Source organism: Triticum dicoccoides, chromosome 1A, assembly GCF_002162155.2.
Source record: "Triticum dicoccoides isolate Atlit2015 ecotype Zavitan chromosome 1A, WEW_v2.0, whole genome shotgun sequence".
Lineage (NCBI taxonomy): Eukaryota > Viridiplantae > Streptophyta > Magnoliopsida > Poales > Poaceae > Triticum > Triticum dicoccoides.
The window spans coordinates 160,707,246-160,723,388 of NC_041380.1; the positions used below are offsets into that span (position 1 = coordinate 160,707,246).

General features: G+C 44.5%; 1 protein-coding gene across 1 annotated transcript; it reads left to right on the forward strand.

Annotated features, from left to right (window-relative positions):
- Positions 1 to 13,765: 13,765 nt before the first annotated feature.
- Positions 13,766 to 14,944, forward strand: LOC119368584 (NDR1/HIN1-like protein 13). Its single transcript, XM_037633805.1, has one exon. The coding sequence runs from the start codon at positions 13,888 to 13,890 to the stop codon at positions 14,734 to 14,736; it is 849 nt and encodes a 282-aa protein (XP_037489702.1). The 5' UTR covers positions 13,766 to 13,887; the 3' UTR covers positions 14,737 to 14,944.
- Positions 14,945 to 16,143: the final 1,199 nt, after the last annotated feature.

A 16,143-nucleotide genomic window follows, 5' to 3' on the forward strand; every position in this document is an offset into this window, starting at 1 on the left:
GCAGGGCTTCGCCTAAGCACCGCTACGATATGATCGAGGTGGATTATGGTGGAGGGGGGCATCGCACACAGCTAAGGTATCAATGATCAACTTGTGTGTTCTAGGGTGCCCCCCTGCTCCCGTATATAAAGGAGCAAGGGGGAGGCCGGCCGGCCCTCCTAGGGCGCGCCAGGAGGAGGAGTCCTCCTAGGAAAGGAAGGGGGAAGGGGAGAAGGAACGAGAGGGAGGAAAGGAGGAGAGGGAGGAAAGGAGGAAAGGGCGGCCGGCCCCCTAGTCCAATTCGGTTTGGGCTAGGGTGTCCACACACCCTGCCTCCTCTCTTCCACCACTTGGCCCATGAGGCCCAATACTTCTTCCCCGTATTCCCGTAACCCCTCGTACTCCGAAAAATACCCGAATCACTTGGGACCTTTCCGATGTCCGAATATAGTCGTCCAATATATCGATCTTTACGTCTCGACCATTTCGAGACTCCTTGTCATATCACCGATCTCATCCAGGACTCCGAACTACCTTCGGTACATCAAATCACATAAACTCATAATACCGATCGTCACCGAACGTTAAGCGTGCAGACCCTACGGGTTCGAGAACTATGTAGACATGACCGAGACACGTCTCCGGTCAATAACCAATAGCGGAACCTGGATATTCATATTGGCTCCTACATATTCTATGAACATCTTTATCGGTCAAACCGCATAACAGCATACGTTGTTCCCTTTGTCATCGGTATGTTACTTGCCCGAGATTCGATCGTCGGTATCTCAATACCTAGTTCAATCTCATTATCGGCAAGTTTCTTTACACGTTCCGTAATGCACTATCCCGCAACTCACTCATTAGTTGCATTGCTTGCAAGGCTTATAGTGATGTGCATTACCAAGAGGGCCCAGAGATACCTCTCCGACAATCGGGGTGAAAAATCCTAATCTGGATCTATGCCAACTCAACAAGTACCATCGGAGACACCTATAGAGCACCTTTATAATCACCCAGTTACGTTGTGACATTTGGTAGCACACAAGTGTTCCTCTGGTAATCGGGAGTTGCATAATCTCATAGTCATAGGAACATGTATAAGTCATGAAGAAAGCAATAACAGTAAACTAAAACGATCAAGTGCTAAGCTAACGGAATGGGTCAAGTCAATCACATCATTCTCTAATGATGTGATCACGTTAATCAAATGACAACTCATGTCTATGGTTAGGAAACATAACCATCATTGATTCAACGAGCTAGTCAAGTAGAGGCAAACTAGTGACACTCTGTTTGTCTATGTATTCACACATGTACTAAGTTTCCAGTTAATACAATTCTAGCATGAATAATAAACATTTATCATGATATAAGGAAATAAATAATAACTTTATTATTGCCTCTAGGGCATATTTCCTTCAGTTGTCACCTCCGCAACCCAATATAAGTGAATCATGAATTTATTGCAATACCCTACAACGGTAATCCACACGCTTGCGTGACAGGGAGGGCACTATAAGACAACACCATCATAATATACAACTCATATCAATCACACCATACCACAATTAACCCGTAGGACAAGAGGTATCTACTCAAACATCATAGGATGGCAACACATCATTCGATAACAATATGTGGCATAAAGCACCATGTTTAAGTAGATATTCAATGGGAATAGAGAGGTTACAACACTGCATAGAGGGGGAGAAAGTTGGTGATGATAGCGGCGAAGTTGTTGATGTAGATAGCTGTCACGATGATTCCCCTAGTGGCACTTCGGTGCCACCAAAAGAGAGGGGGGAGAGCCCCCCTCCTTTTTATTCTTCCTCGGCCTCCCCCTTGATGGGAGAATGATTTCCTTCTCTGGTCATTGGCCCCTGCCCCCGAGGGGCAGGAGCCCCTCTAGATTGGATATCTCTTTGTTTTCCTCTCTGTTTCGCATTCTTGTTTTTTGGCCGAACACCATTTCTTAAATATCTGGAGATCCATAACTCCATTTGGGCTGAAATTTTGAGGGAATTTTTATTTGGATATTAGGTTTGTTGCGGCCTTAGGGTACCCCCAACCGACCTTCAAGGTGCCGATTAGTGCAGGGCTCACCCTAGGGTAGGGGGCGCGCCACCCGAGCTTGTGGGGCCTGTGGGCCACCCCTTCTGTTGATTCTTACACCAAAAAATCCCATATATTCTTATTCATAAAAGTTTATCGCAATTGGACTTTGTTTGATATGGATTTTCTATGAAATAAAAAAATGCAAAAAAAGGAACTAACACTGGGCACTAGATCAATATGTTAGTCCCAAAAATAATATAAATTGCTGCCAAAAGTATGTGAAAGTTGTAAAATTATGGCATGAAACAATCAAAAATTATAGATACGACGGAGACGTATCAAAGATATATCAAAGGAGGGATATTACCGACAGCTGGAAATCTGACTTGAAAAAGTGACAATAGAGATAGCAATTCTCTAGAGCTCAAATTGACGTGAAATTTTCTGGAGAATTATTTTGGAATATATAAAAAATACTGGAGCAAAAATATACCAGAGGGGCCCCACCAGCCAACCGCATGGGCAAGTGGCGCGACCGCCCCCTGCCCGCGTCACTTGGCCATGTGGGGCCCTGGTGGCTTCCCTCCAGACATCCTTATGGTATATGAATCTATTTAACTTAGAAAACTTAGTAAGGAGAAGACTTGCGGGACCAGCCGCCGCCATCTCGAGGCGGCAAGAGCGATAGAGAACTTTGCTCTCCGATAGAGCGATTCTGCAGGGGAAACTTCCCTCCGGGAGGGGGGGGGGGGTCGAAGCCATCATCATTACAACGTTCCTCTCATCTGAAGGAAATATGCCCCAGAGGCAATAATAAAGTTGTTATTTATATTTCCTCATATCATGATAAATGTTTATTATTCAAGCTAGAATTGTATTAACCGAAAACTTAGTGCATGTGTGAATGCATAGACAAACAGAGTGTCACTAGTATGCCTCTACTTGACTAGCTCGTTAATCAAAGATGATTAAGTTTCCTAGCCATGGACAAGGAGTTGTCATTTCATGAACGGGATCACATCATTAGAGAATGATGTGATTGACTTGACCCATCCGTTAGCTTAGCACTTTGATCGTTTAGTTAACTGCTATTGCTTTCTCCATAACTTATACATGTTCCTATGACTATGAGATCATGCAACTCCCGAATACCGGAGGAACACTTAGTGTGCTATCAAACGTCACAACATAAATGCATGCTCTACAGGTGTATCCGATGGTGTTTGTTGAGTTGGCACAGATCGAGATTAGGACTAGTCACTCCATGTATCGGAGAGGTATCTTTGGGCCCTCTCGGTAATGCACATCACTATAAGCCTTGCAAGAAATGTGATTAATGAGTTAGTTACGGGGTGTTGCATTACAGAACAAGTAAAGAGACTTGCTATTAACGAGATTGAACTAGGTATTGATATACCAACGATCGAATCTCGGGCAAGTAACATACCGATGACAAAGGGAACAACGCATGTTGTTATGTGGTTTGACCGATAAAGATCTTCGTAGAATATGTAGGAACCAATATGAGCATCCAGGTTCCACTATTGGTTATTGACCGAAGAAGAGTCTTGTTCATGTCTACATAGTTCTCGAACCCGTAGGGTCCGCACGCTTAACGTTCGGTGACAATCGGTATTATGAGTTTATGTGTTTTGATGTACCGAAGGTTGTTCGGAGTCCCGGATGAGACCACGGACATGACGAGGAGTCTCAAAATGGTAGAGACATAAAGATCGATATATTGGAAGGCTATGTTTGGACACCGGAATGGTTCCGGGTGAGTTCAGGCATTTACCGGAGTGCCGGGGGGTTACCGGAACCCCCCGAAGTGTGTATGGGCCTTAATGGGCCTTAGTGGGAAGAGGGGAGGAGGCGGCCAAGGTGGGGCGCCCCCCCCAAGCCCAATCCGAATTGGGGTGGGGGGCCGGCCCCCCTTTCCTTCTCCCTCTCTCCCCCTTCCTTCTCTCCTACTCCAACAAGGGAAAGGGGGAATCCTACTCCCACCGGGAGTAGGACTCCCCCCTTGGGCGCGCCATAGAGGGCCGGCCGTCCCCCTCCCCCAATCCTTTATATACGGGGGAGGGGGCACCCCATAGACACACAAGTTGATTGTTTTAGCCGTGTGCGGTGCCCCCCTCCACAGATTTCCACCTCGATCATATCGTTGTAGAGCTTAGGCGAAGCCCTGCGGCGGTAACTTCATCATCACCATCATCACGCCATCGTGCTGACGAAACTCTCCCTCGACCTTAGCTGGATCTAGAGGTCGTGGGACGTCACCGAACTGAACATGTGCAGATCGCGGAGGTGCCGTATCTTCGGTGCTAGGATCGGTCAAATTGTGAAGACGTACGACTACATCAACCGCGTTGTCATAATGCTTCCGCTTTCGGTCTACAAGGGTACCTGGACAACACACTTCCCCCTCATTGCTATGCATCACCTAGATGGATCTTGCGTGTGCTTAGGATTTTTTTTGAAATTACTATGTTCCCCAACTATGGCATCAGAGCTAGGTCTATGCGTAGATGTTATATGCATGAATAGGACACAAAGGAGTTGTGGGCGTGGGTATATACATATTGCTTGCCATCACTAGTTGATTCTTGATTCAGCAGTATTGTTGGATGAAGCTGCTCAGACCGATGTTACGTGTATGCTTACGTGAGACTGGTTCTACTGACGTGCTTCGCACACAGGTGGCTAGTGGGTATTAGTTTCTCCAACTTCAGTTAAATCGGATTCAATGAACATGGTTCTTTTTGAAGATCAAAAAGCAATCACTATACCGCGTTGTGGTTTTTGATGCGTAGGTAAGAACGGTTCTTGCTCAGCCCGTAGCAGCCACATAAAACTTGCAACAACAAAGTAGAGGACGTCTAACTTGTTTTTGCAGGGCATGTTGTGATGTGATATGGTCAAAACATGATGCTAATTTTATTGTATGAGATGATCATGTTTATTAACAGAGTTATCGGCAACTGGCAGGAGCCATATGGTTGTCGCTTTATTGTATGAAATGCAATCGCCATGTAATTGCTTTACTTTATCACTAAGAGGTAGCGATAGTCGTAGAAGCAATAGTTGGCAAGACGCCAACGATTCTTCGATGGAGATGAAGGTGTCAAGCCGGTGACGATGGTGATCATGACGGCCTTTGGAGATGGAGATCAAAGGCACAACATGATGATGGCCATATCATATCACTTATATTGATTGCATGTGATGTTTATCCTTTATGCATCTTATTTTTCTTAGTTCGGCGGTAGCATTATAAGATGATCTCTCACTAAATTTCAAGGGATAAGTGTTCTCCCTGAGTATGCACCGTTGCTACAGTTCGTCGTGCCGAGACACCACGTGATGATCGGGTGTGATAAGCTCTACATTCACATACAATCGGTGCAAGCGAGTTTTGCACACACGGAATACTCGGGTTAAACTTGACGAGCCTAGCATATGCAGATATGGCCTCGGAACACTGAGACCGAAAGGTCGAGTGTGAATCATAAAGTAGATATGATCAACATAGTGATGTTCACCATTGAAAACTACTCCATCTCACGTGATGATCGGACATGGTTTAGTTGATATGGATCACGTGATCACTTAGATGATTAGATGGATGTCTATCTAAGTGGGAGTTCTTAAGTAATATGATTGATTGAACTTTAATTTATCATGAACTTAGTACCTGATAGTATTTTGCATGTCTATGTTGTTGTAGAAAGATGGCCCGTGCTATTGTTCCGTTGAATTTTAATGTGTTCCTAGAGAAAGCTAAGTTGAAAGATGATGGTAGCAATTACACGGACTGGGTCCGTAACTTGAGGATTATCCCCATTGCTGCACAGAAGAATTACATCCTGGAAGCACTGCTAGGTGACAAACCCGCTGCAGGAGCAACACCAGATGTTATGAACGTATGGCAGAGCAAAGTTGATGACTACTCGATAGTCCAGTGTGCCATGCTTTACGGCTTAGAACTGGGACTTCAATGACGTTTTGAACGTCATGGAGCATATGAGATATTCCAGGAGTTGAAGTTAATATTTCAAGCAAATGCCCGGATTGAGAGATATGAAGTCTCCAATAAGTTCTACAGCTGCAAAATGGAGGAGAATAGTTTTGTCAGTGAGCATATACTCAGAATGTCTGGGTACCACAACCACTTGACTCAGCTGGGAGTTAATCTTCCTGATGATAGTGTCATTGACAGAGTTCTTCAATCACTGCCACCAAGCTACAAGAGCTTCGTGATGAACTATAATATGCAAGGGATGGATAAGACAATTCCTAAGCTCTTCGCAATGCTAAAGGCTGCGGGGGTAGAAATCAAGAAGAAGCATCAAGTGTTGATGGTCAACAAGACCACCAGTTTCAAGAAAAGGGGTAAAGGGAAGAAGGGAAACTTCAAGAAGAATGGAAAGCAAGTTGCTGCTCAAGTGAAGAAGCCCAAGTCTGGACCTAAGCCTGAGACCGAGTGCTTCTACTGCAAAGGGACTGGTCACTGGAAGCAGAACTTCCCCAAGTATTTGGTGGAGAAGAAGGATGGCAAAGTGAAAGGTATATTTGATATACATGTTATTGATGTGTACCTTACTAATGCTCGCAGTAGCGCCTGGGTATTTGATACTGGTTCTGTTGCTAATATTTGCAACTCGAAACAGGGGCTACGGATTAACTGAAGATTGGCTAAGGATGAGGTGACGATGCGCGTGGGAAATGGTTCCAAAGTCGATGTGATCGCCGTCGGCACGCTACCTCTACATCTACATTCGGGATTAGTTTTAGACCTAAATAATTGTTATTTGGTGCCAGCGTTGAGCGTGAACATTATATCTGGATCTTGTTTGACACGAGACGATTATTCATTTAAATCAGAGAATAATGGTTGTTCTATTTATATGAGTAATATCTTTTATGGTCATGCACCCTTGATGAGTGGTCTATTTTTACTAAATCTTGATAGTAGTGATACACATATTTATAGTATTGAAGCCAAAAGATATAAGTTTAATAATTATAGTGTAACTTATTTGTGGCACTGCCGTTTAGGTTATATTGGTGTAAAGCGCATGAAGAAACTCCATGCTGATGGACTTTTGGAATCACTTGATTATGAATCACTTGATGCTTGCGAACCATGCCTCATGGGCAAGATGACTAAGACTCCGTTCTCCGGAACAATGGAAGGAGCAATAGACTTATTGGAACTAATACATACTGTTGTATGCGGTCCGATGAGTGTTGATGCTTGTGGTGGGTATCATTATTTCCTTACCTTCACAAATGATTTGAGCAGATATGGGTATATCTACTTGATGAAACATAAGTCTGAAACATTTGAGAAGTTCAAAGAATTTCAGAGTGAAGTGGAAAATCATCATAAGAAGAAAACTAAGTTTCTACGATCTGATCGTGGAGGTGAATATTTGAGTTATGAGTTTGGTCTTCATTTGAAATAATGAGGAATAGTTTCACAACTCACGCCACCTGGAACACCACAGCGTAATGGTGTGTCTGAACGTCGTAACCGCACTTTATTAGATATGGTGCCATCTATGATGTCTCTTACTGATTTACCGCTACCGTTTTGGGGTTATGCTTTAGAGATGGTTGCATTCGCGTTAAATAGGGCACCATCGAAATCCGTTGAGACGACACCTTATGAACTGGGGTTTGTCAAGAAACCCAAGTTGTCGTTTATTAAAGTTTGGGGCTGTGATGCTTATGTGAAAAAGCTTCAACCTGATAAGCTCGAACCCAAATCGGAGAAATGTGTCTTCATAGGATACCCAAAGGAGATTGTTGGGTACACCTTCTATCACAGATCCGAAGGCAAGATATTCGTTGCTAAGAATGGATCCTTTCTAGAGAAGGAGTTTCTCTCGAAAGAAGTGAGTGGGAGGAAAGTAGAACTTGATGAGGTAACTGTACCTGCTCCCTTATTGGAAAATAGTTCATCACAGAAATCAGTTCCAATGATTCCTACACCAGTAAGTGAGGAAGCTAATGATGATGATCATGAAACTTCTGATCAAGTTACTACCGATCCTCGTAGGTCGACCAAAGTAAGATCCACACCAGAGTGGTATGGTAATCCTGTTCTGGAGGTCATGTTACTTGACCATGACGAACCTACGAACTATGAGGAAGCGATGATGAGCCCAGATTCCGCAAAATGGCTTGATGCCATGAAATCTGAGATGGGATCCATGTATGAGAACAAAATGTGGACTTCGGTTGACTTTCCTGATGATCGATAAGCCATAGAGAATAAATGGATCTTCAAGAAGAAGACTGATGCTGACGGTAATGTTACTGTCTACAAAGCTTGACTTGTTGCGAAAGGTTTTCGACAAGTTCAAGGAGTTGACTACGATGAGACCTTCTCACCCGTAGCGATGCTTAAGTCCGTCCGAATCATGTTAGCAATTGCCGCTTTTTATGATTATGAAATTTGGCAAATGGATCTCAAAATTGCATTCCTTGATGGATATCTTAAAGAAGAGTTGTATATGATGCAACCAGAATGTTTTCTCGATCCAAAAGGTGCTAACAAAGTGTGCAAGCTCCAGCGATCCATTTATGGACTGGTGCAAGCATCTCGGAGTTGGAATATACGCTTTGATAGTGTGATTAAAGCATATGGTTTTATACAGACTTTTGGAGAAGCCTGTATTTACAAGAAAGTGAGTGGGAGCTCTGTAGCATTTCTGATATTATATGTGGATGACATATTGCTGATCGGAAATGATACTGAATTTCTAAATAGCATAAAAGGATACTTGAATAAGAATTTTTCAATGAAATACCTCGTGAAGCTGCTTATATATTGGGCATCAAGATCTATAGAGATAGATCAAGACGCTTAATTGGACTTTCACATAGCACATACCTTGATAAAGTTTTGAAGAAGTTCAAAATGGATCAAGCAAAGAAAGGGTTCTTGCCTGTGTTATAAGGTGTGAAGTTGAGTCAGACTCAATGCCCGACCACTGCAGAAGATAGAGAGAAAATGAAAGTCATTCCCTATGCTTCAGCCATAGGTTCTATCATGTATGCAATGCCATGTACCGGACCTGATGTGTGCCTTGCTATTAGTTTAGCAGGGAGGTACCAAAGTAATCCAGGAGTGGATTACTGGACAACGGTCAAGAACATCCTGAAATACCGGAAAAGGACTAAGGATATGTTTCTCGTTTATGGAGGTGACAAAGAGCTCGTCGTAAACGGTTACGTCGGTGCAAGCTTTGACACTCATCCGGATGACTCTAAGTCACAAACCGGATATGTATTTTTATTGAATGGTGGAGCTGTCAGTTGGTGCAGTTCCAAGCAGAGCGTCATGGCGGGATCTACGTGTGAAGCGGAGTACATAGCTGCTTCGGAAGCAGCAAATGAAGGAGTCTAGATGGAGGAGTTCATATCCGATCTAGGTGTCATACCTAGTGCATCGGGTCCAATGAAAATCTTTTGTGACAACATTGGTGCAATTGCCTTGGCAAAGGAATCCAGATTTCACAAGAGAACCATGCACAACAAAAGATGCTTCAATTCCATCCGTGATCAAGTCAAGGAGGGAGACATAGAGATTTGCAAGATACATACGGATCTGAATATTGCAGACCCATTGACTAAGCCTCTCTCACGAGCAAAACATGATAAGCACCAAGACTCCATGGGTGTTAGAATCATTACAACGTAATCTAGATTATTGACTCTAGTGCAAGTGGGAGACTAAAGGAAATATGCCCTAGAGGCAATAATAAAGTTGTTATTTATATTTCCTTATATCATGATAAATGTTTATTATTCATGCTAGAATTGTATTAAACGTAAACTTAGTACATGTGTGAATACATAGACAAACAGAGTGTCACTAGTATGCCTCTACTTGACTAGCTCGTTAATCAAAGATGGTTAAGTTTCCTAGCCATGGACAAGGAGTTGTCATTTGATGAACGGGATCACATCATTAGAGAATGATGTGATTGACTTGACCCATCCGTTAGCTTAGCACTTTGATCGTTTAGTTTACTGCTATTGCTTTCTCCATAACTTAACATGTTCCAATGACTATGAGATCATGCAACTCCCGAATACCGGAGGAACACTTAGTGTGCTATCAAACGTCACAACGTAAATGCGTTCTCTACAGGTGTCTCTGATGGTGTTTGTTGAGTTGGCATAGATCGAGATTAGGATTTGTCACTCCGTGTATCGGAGATGTATCTCTGGGCCCTCTCGGTAATGCACATCACTATAAGACTTGCAAGCAATGTGACTAATGAGTTAGTTACGGGATGTTGCATTATAGAATGAGTAAAGAGACTTGCCAGTAACGAGATTGAACTAGGTATTTGGATACCAACGATCGAATCTCGGGCAAGTAACATACCGATGACAAAGGGAACAACGTATGTTGTTATGCGGTTTGACCGATAAAGATCTTCGTAGAATATGTAGGAACCAATATGAGCATCCAGGTTCCACTAATGGTTATTGATCGAAGATGAGTCTCGGTCATGTCTACATAGTTCTCGAACCCGTAGGGTCCGCACGCTTAACGTTCAGTGACAATCGGTATTATGAGTTTATGTGTTTTGATGTACCGAAGGTTGTTCGGAGTCCCGGATGAGATCACGGACATGACGAGGAGTCTCGAAATGGTCGAGACATAAAGCTCGATATATTGGAAGGCTATGTTTGGACATCGAAATGGTTCCGGGTGAGTTCGGGCATTTACCGGAGTACCGGAGGGTTATCGGAACCTCCTGGGGAGTGTATGGGCCTTAATGGGCCTTAGTGGGAAGAGAGGAGGAGGAGGCCAAGGTGGGGCATGCCCCCCCAAGCCCAATCTGAATTGGGGTGGGGGGCTGGCCCCCCTTTCCTTCTCCCTCTCTCCCATCGGGAGTAGGACTCCCCCCCTTGGGCGCGCCATAGAGGACTGGCCCTCCCCTCCTCCACTCCTTTATATACGGGGGAGGGGGGCACCCCATAGACACACAAGTTGATTGTTTTAGCCGTGTGCGGTGCCCCCCTCCACAGATTTCTACCTCGTTCATATCGTTGTAGAGCTTAGGCGAAGCTCTGCGTCGGTAACTTCATCATCACCGTCATCACGCCGTCCTGCTGAAGGAACTCTCCCTCGACCTCAGCTGGATCTAGGGTTCGTGGGACGTCACCGAGCTGAACGTGTGCAGATCGCGGAGGTGCCGTATCTTCGGTGCTAGGATCGGTCGGATCGTGAAGGCATATGACTACATCAACCGCGTTCTCATAATGCTTCCGATTTCGGTCTACGAGGGTACATGGACAACACTCTTCCCCCACGTTGCTATGCATCACCTAGATGGATCTTGCATGTGCGTAGGATTTTTTTGAAATTACTGTGTTCCCCAACATCATCGTGGGAGGCCTCATCTTCATTAACATCTTCACCAACACCATCTCATTTATAAATCCTAGTTTCTCTCTTGTGTTCAATCATTGTATCAAACCTCAGATTCGTACCCAGGGGTGCTAGTAGTATTGATTACATCTTGTAGTTGATGCTAGTTGGTTACTTGGTGGAAGATCATTATGTTTAGATTGTTGACTGCATATTTAAACCTACTGAACATGTTCAATATTATGAGTCGTGAGTAATTCAATTGTTCCTCAGGACATGAGAGAAGTGTTGTTATTAGTAATCATGTGAAGTTGAAACCGTTCAGTGTTTTGATGTTATGTTTAATTACGAACTATTATTGCTTTGACAATTATGTTTAATTATGATGTTAGTTCAATTTACATGTTTATATATGTCTTATGTTTGTATTAGGTCGAGATATTGTAGGTAATGTATGGTACTTCTTAATTCCAAGCAATAAACAATTGTTTGTATTCCTATTAAGTTAGTTGTAAACGACTAAAAAGGTGTGTTATCTATGTATATAAATGTTGAAATATGTAAAACAAATATGAAATGCTTTGACTACTGAACTTTTAGAAATGCTTTGAGCTCCGTCGGAATTATTGCAAATAATTATCGTGAGTGGATTGATAACCTTTAGAATGGCTTAGAAAAATGCTCTGAGTGCTTTGAAAGGAGGTTTCATATAGTTTGCCTAATTTTTTGTTGCATTTGGCCTTTGTGCGATGGGCGCAATGAGTCATCTGATAGGACCTATTCCTCAAAGACATCTCGACACAACCACGGAAACATGGTGGGCCGACTAAGGAGTGGTCGTTCTGATCCATGGGCCCTAGCAGAATGGTTGGATTCGGCTTGTTTCCACGTGAGAGAGGCGATGGCCGCAAACGCATCGTAACGGTAGCACGACTCCCTAGTGGTGTCCAATAGTTCGCTCGCCCATTTATCTGATTGAACATGCACGGTCTTCTTTGGTTCTTCTTTTCCTAACATGTACTCCTTCCGTCCAGTGAAGAGTGTACATCTAGAGATTTTAGGACAAATTATGGAGTGAAATAAAAAATGCATTGGAAAGGTGCAAGCCACCATCTCTCTCCTCTTTAATTATCCAACCCCCAATGAGCTAAGTGCATGCACAAGTTAAGAAGATCATGTGTAGATTGTTATTGGTCTTGATTACAGTGTGATGAGAGAGAAGTATTTTTTCTACTTTAAAAGTGAATTGGGAAGATAGAAGTACGTTTTTTGTGAACAAATTTTAAAGCTAAATATACACTCTTCATCGGATAGAGGGAGTAACTACAACTTCGAATTTAATAATATCTTTTAATGCCTAATCAAAATGACAACTTGTGCTTCATCGCTAGCAATATGACATCGAAATGTACCATTGTTGAATTACATGGACTTTTTCCCGATTTATGGCGAGATAACGAACCGTCTCCCATTGATTTTCTTCCGGGTTCCAAAACAAGCATTATTTTGTCTACTATTTTTAAGGGAATTTTGTGTACTTAATAATTATATTTCTTCCTTGCTGCTACTTCCTCTCATCTTGGGATCTATAGTCCACTAGATGAAGGAGGAGAGCGGTCTTCTGTATTTAAGGCATGATCTTAGTCTCTCCATATTAACTTACTGAAAGCGGCTCAAAGCACTAAAGTCAAAGGCTTTAACTACCCCCACCAGCTAATGAGAAACACATGGATGGTTACTGAAGGATACACATCAAGCCAGCTGCATGTTTGAATATGACACTCTAGCTTCGCGTGTTGAAAGTAAGTGAAGAAACTTGCATGAATCGTCCACGACGATTATCTCATATACATTGATGTTCTTTATAGTGCAATTAGTTCATGGTAGCAAAGCAGTAAACATATATCTTTTATAATGCCATTAGTTCATTGCAAATTTGAACATCTGCGTCAAAGTTGAAGTGGCTTTGATATGCTCTTTCTGCTCTATGTGCACTAGAAGAGCACGCGTCCAAAAAAAAATCCGCATTTTCTGCCGAGCCATCCTACATGCCATGCAAGTGTGCAATGGTAGTTGAAGAGGATCAAAAGGGTAAGCGTCACAAAACAAAACCACCAAATATTTTATGTTGGCCTTTGTTTTGTTAGTATATAATTATTACAGTACACACACAGAAATGGACCAACTAGTAGTCGCACTAGGCAAAGTACCAAATTATTAGTAGGTGAGGTAAAGCCATCGGCCGTAAGGTAACGCGTCTCTGTTCATCTCACCTCACCACGCGCGTACACTTTCTCTCTCCCCTCCCTCCCTTTATTAGATCTCTCTCGCTCAACAAAATTCCTCAACTCGAGCTCCCTGACCGCAACCACTCAACCACCCAGCAGGCCCAGCACCACCGCGTCTAAGCAGGTGCCGCCTCCGCCTCCGCGTCCTTGTCTGCGGCGGCTGCAATGGCCGACCGCGTCTACCCCGCCGCCAAGCCCACTCCGCCGCCCCCAATGGCCAACGGAGGCGGCGGCCCGGCGGCGCCCAAGCCGCAGATGTACCAGCGCCCCATCTACAGGCCGCAGGGGCAGGCGAAGAGCAGGCGCGGGCGGTCCTGCCGGTGCAGCTTCTGCTGCTGCTTCTGCTGGGCACTGCTGGTGGTCGTCCTCCTCGCGCTAGTCGCCGCGGCCGCGGGCGGCGCCTTCTACGTGCTCTACCGGCCGCAACGCCCCAGCTTCACCGTCTCCTCTGTCCGCCTCAGCACGTTCAACCTCTCCTCCTCCACCACCGCGCCCGTCCTCACCGACTCCATCCAGCTCACCGTCACCGCCAAGAACCCCAACAAGAAGCTCGTCTATTTCTACGACGACTTCTCATTCTCGGCCGCCACCGCCGCCAACGCAGTCCCGCTCGGGGACGCCACCGTGCCCGGGTTCGCGCATGATGCCGGCAACACCACCGTTTTCACTGCGACCATCACCGGCGCTGGTGTCACCGTAGACCCCAGCGGCGCCGGCTCTGACCTTAAGAAGTCCGGCGCTTTCTCCGTCGCTATAGATGCCGACACGCGGGCCGGCGTCAAGGTCGGCAGCCTCAAGACCAAGAAGATGGGCATCCAGGTGCACTGCGAGGGCATCAAGGTGACGCCACCCAGTCCACCTCCGCCAGCGCCGAAGAAGGTAAAGGGGAAGAATGGCACCGCCCTGGCGCCTGCGCCTGCGTTGGACAACGCCGAGACGACCGCGACGGTGAGCACCGCCGCGCACTCGTGCAAGGTCAGAGTCCGTGTGAAGATCTGGAAGTGGACCTTCTAGGTATAATGCCAACTTTAGGGACTGCCATGCAAAACATTCAGGAAACATATATTTTTCACTTTATATTGGAAAGTAGAGACCATGAATATCGTCGGTGTAAATTCCCTCAAAGTTGATTCTATTTTTGTTCTTGTTTGGAATTTTCTTAAGAGTGAATTCCACTTTTTACCCCATATTTATACATTTGTGACACTAATTACCCCTTCGAGTGAAAATTCGTCTAGAATACCCCTTTTGAAATTTTTGGACCCTTGTTTTTTGATGCGTGTCCATCAGGTAAGGTGTGAGGTGACGCCCTGTATCCAAAAACATGTGGACGGCCACAAGGAGTGGAATAGATAGACAAGAGAAGCTTGGACAAGATCGCCAATGATGCCCTCCGATCCTTACAATTTTTTTTACAAATCAATGACGCAACATGCCGATCCTATCGACCATAAACAGACAAAATGTAAAACTGGGGTAAAACCGTGTTAAAGTCTCCAAAATCTGACATTTCGATAAAAGTTCCGCTAAATAGGGTAATATGTGTCACAAATGTACAACTACAAGGTAAAAAATGGAATTCACTCTTTTCTTAAACATATTTTTGGTGGATGTATAACTTGGTGATTTGTTATTTGTAAGATTACGGTTCGAATAAATCGAAATTAGTCACTTGCTGGTTACGAGCTACTCCATGTGAGGTTGTTATTACTACTATCATTCAGGCTCATCTGAAGCAGTAGACTTCACTACTAGGAATTTTACAAAGTACTGAAAATTGTGTAGTAGTAGTACATGTGATTGTGTCGGTAAGAAGAATCTTTCAGCTTGTCCAGCGCATTTGAGTTTATTTAAACAACAAAAACTGTATGGTGGAAATGGGAATGGAGATGTTTGTCATGTGAAGGACAGCGATGAAACGCGGCTTGGTTTTGGTTGTTGGTGTGGCAACGTGACGTGACGTGAGGATAGGGGCTCACAGCTGTAACGCCTTGTACTTGAGCGCCAAAGATTGGATTGTTTAATCAAGTGCTGGTGCTGCTGGAGCAATTAACTACCGGGATTTGTCTAGGCGAACGTGCATATAATTAAGGGTCAACACACTCATTAAGAGTGGAGGGCCCGTGGTGCGTACCCTTTCGCCGGCACAGCGCCGAGGCATGGCTAGGACGTGGGACCACGTCGGTGGAGTCACGGGATACAAGTTCCTTTCAAGTGTACGCGCGCGGGCAGATTAGGCTCGTCACGGGATACAAGTTCCTTCCAAGCAAGAGCATCTACAGCCGCGTCCTCAACAGATCCTTTAGATCATTTTTTCGGCGTCGGTGTAAAAGAACCGTACCAATCACGTTCTCAGGACGTCGAAAAGCGCGTGTTTGATTTGCTTTTGGTCCGACGGTCGCAGGGCGATCGGAGGCTCCG

Excerpts from the sequence above, each read along its gene's own strand:
- LOC119368584 (XM_037633805.1), top strand. The coding sequence starts at position 13,888 with ATGGCCGACCGCGTCTACCCCGCCGCCAAGCCCACTCCGCCGCCCCCA.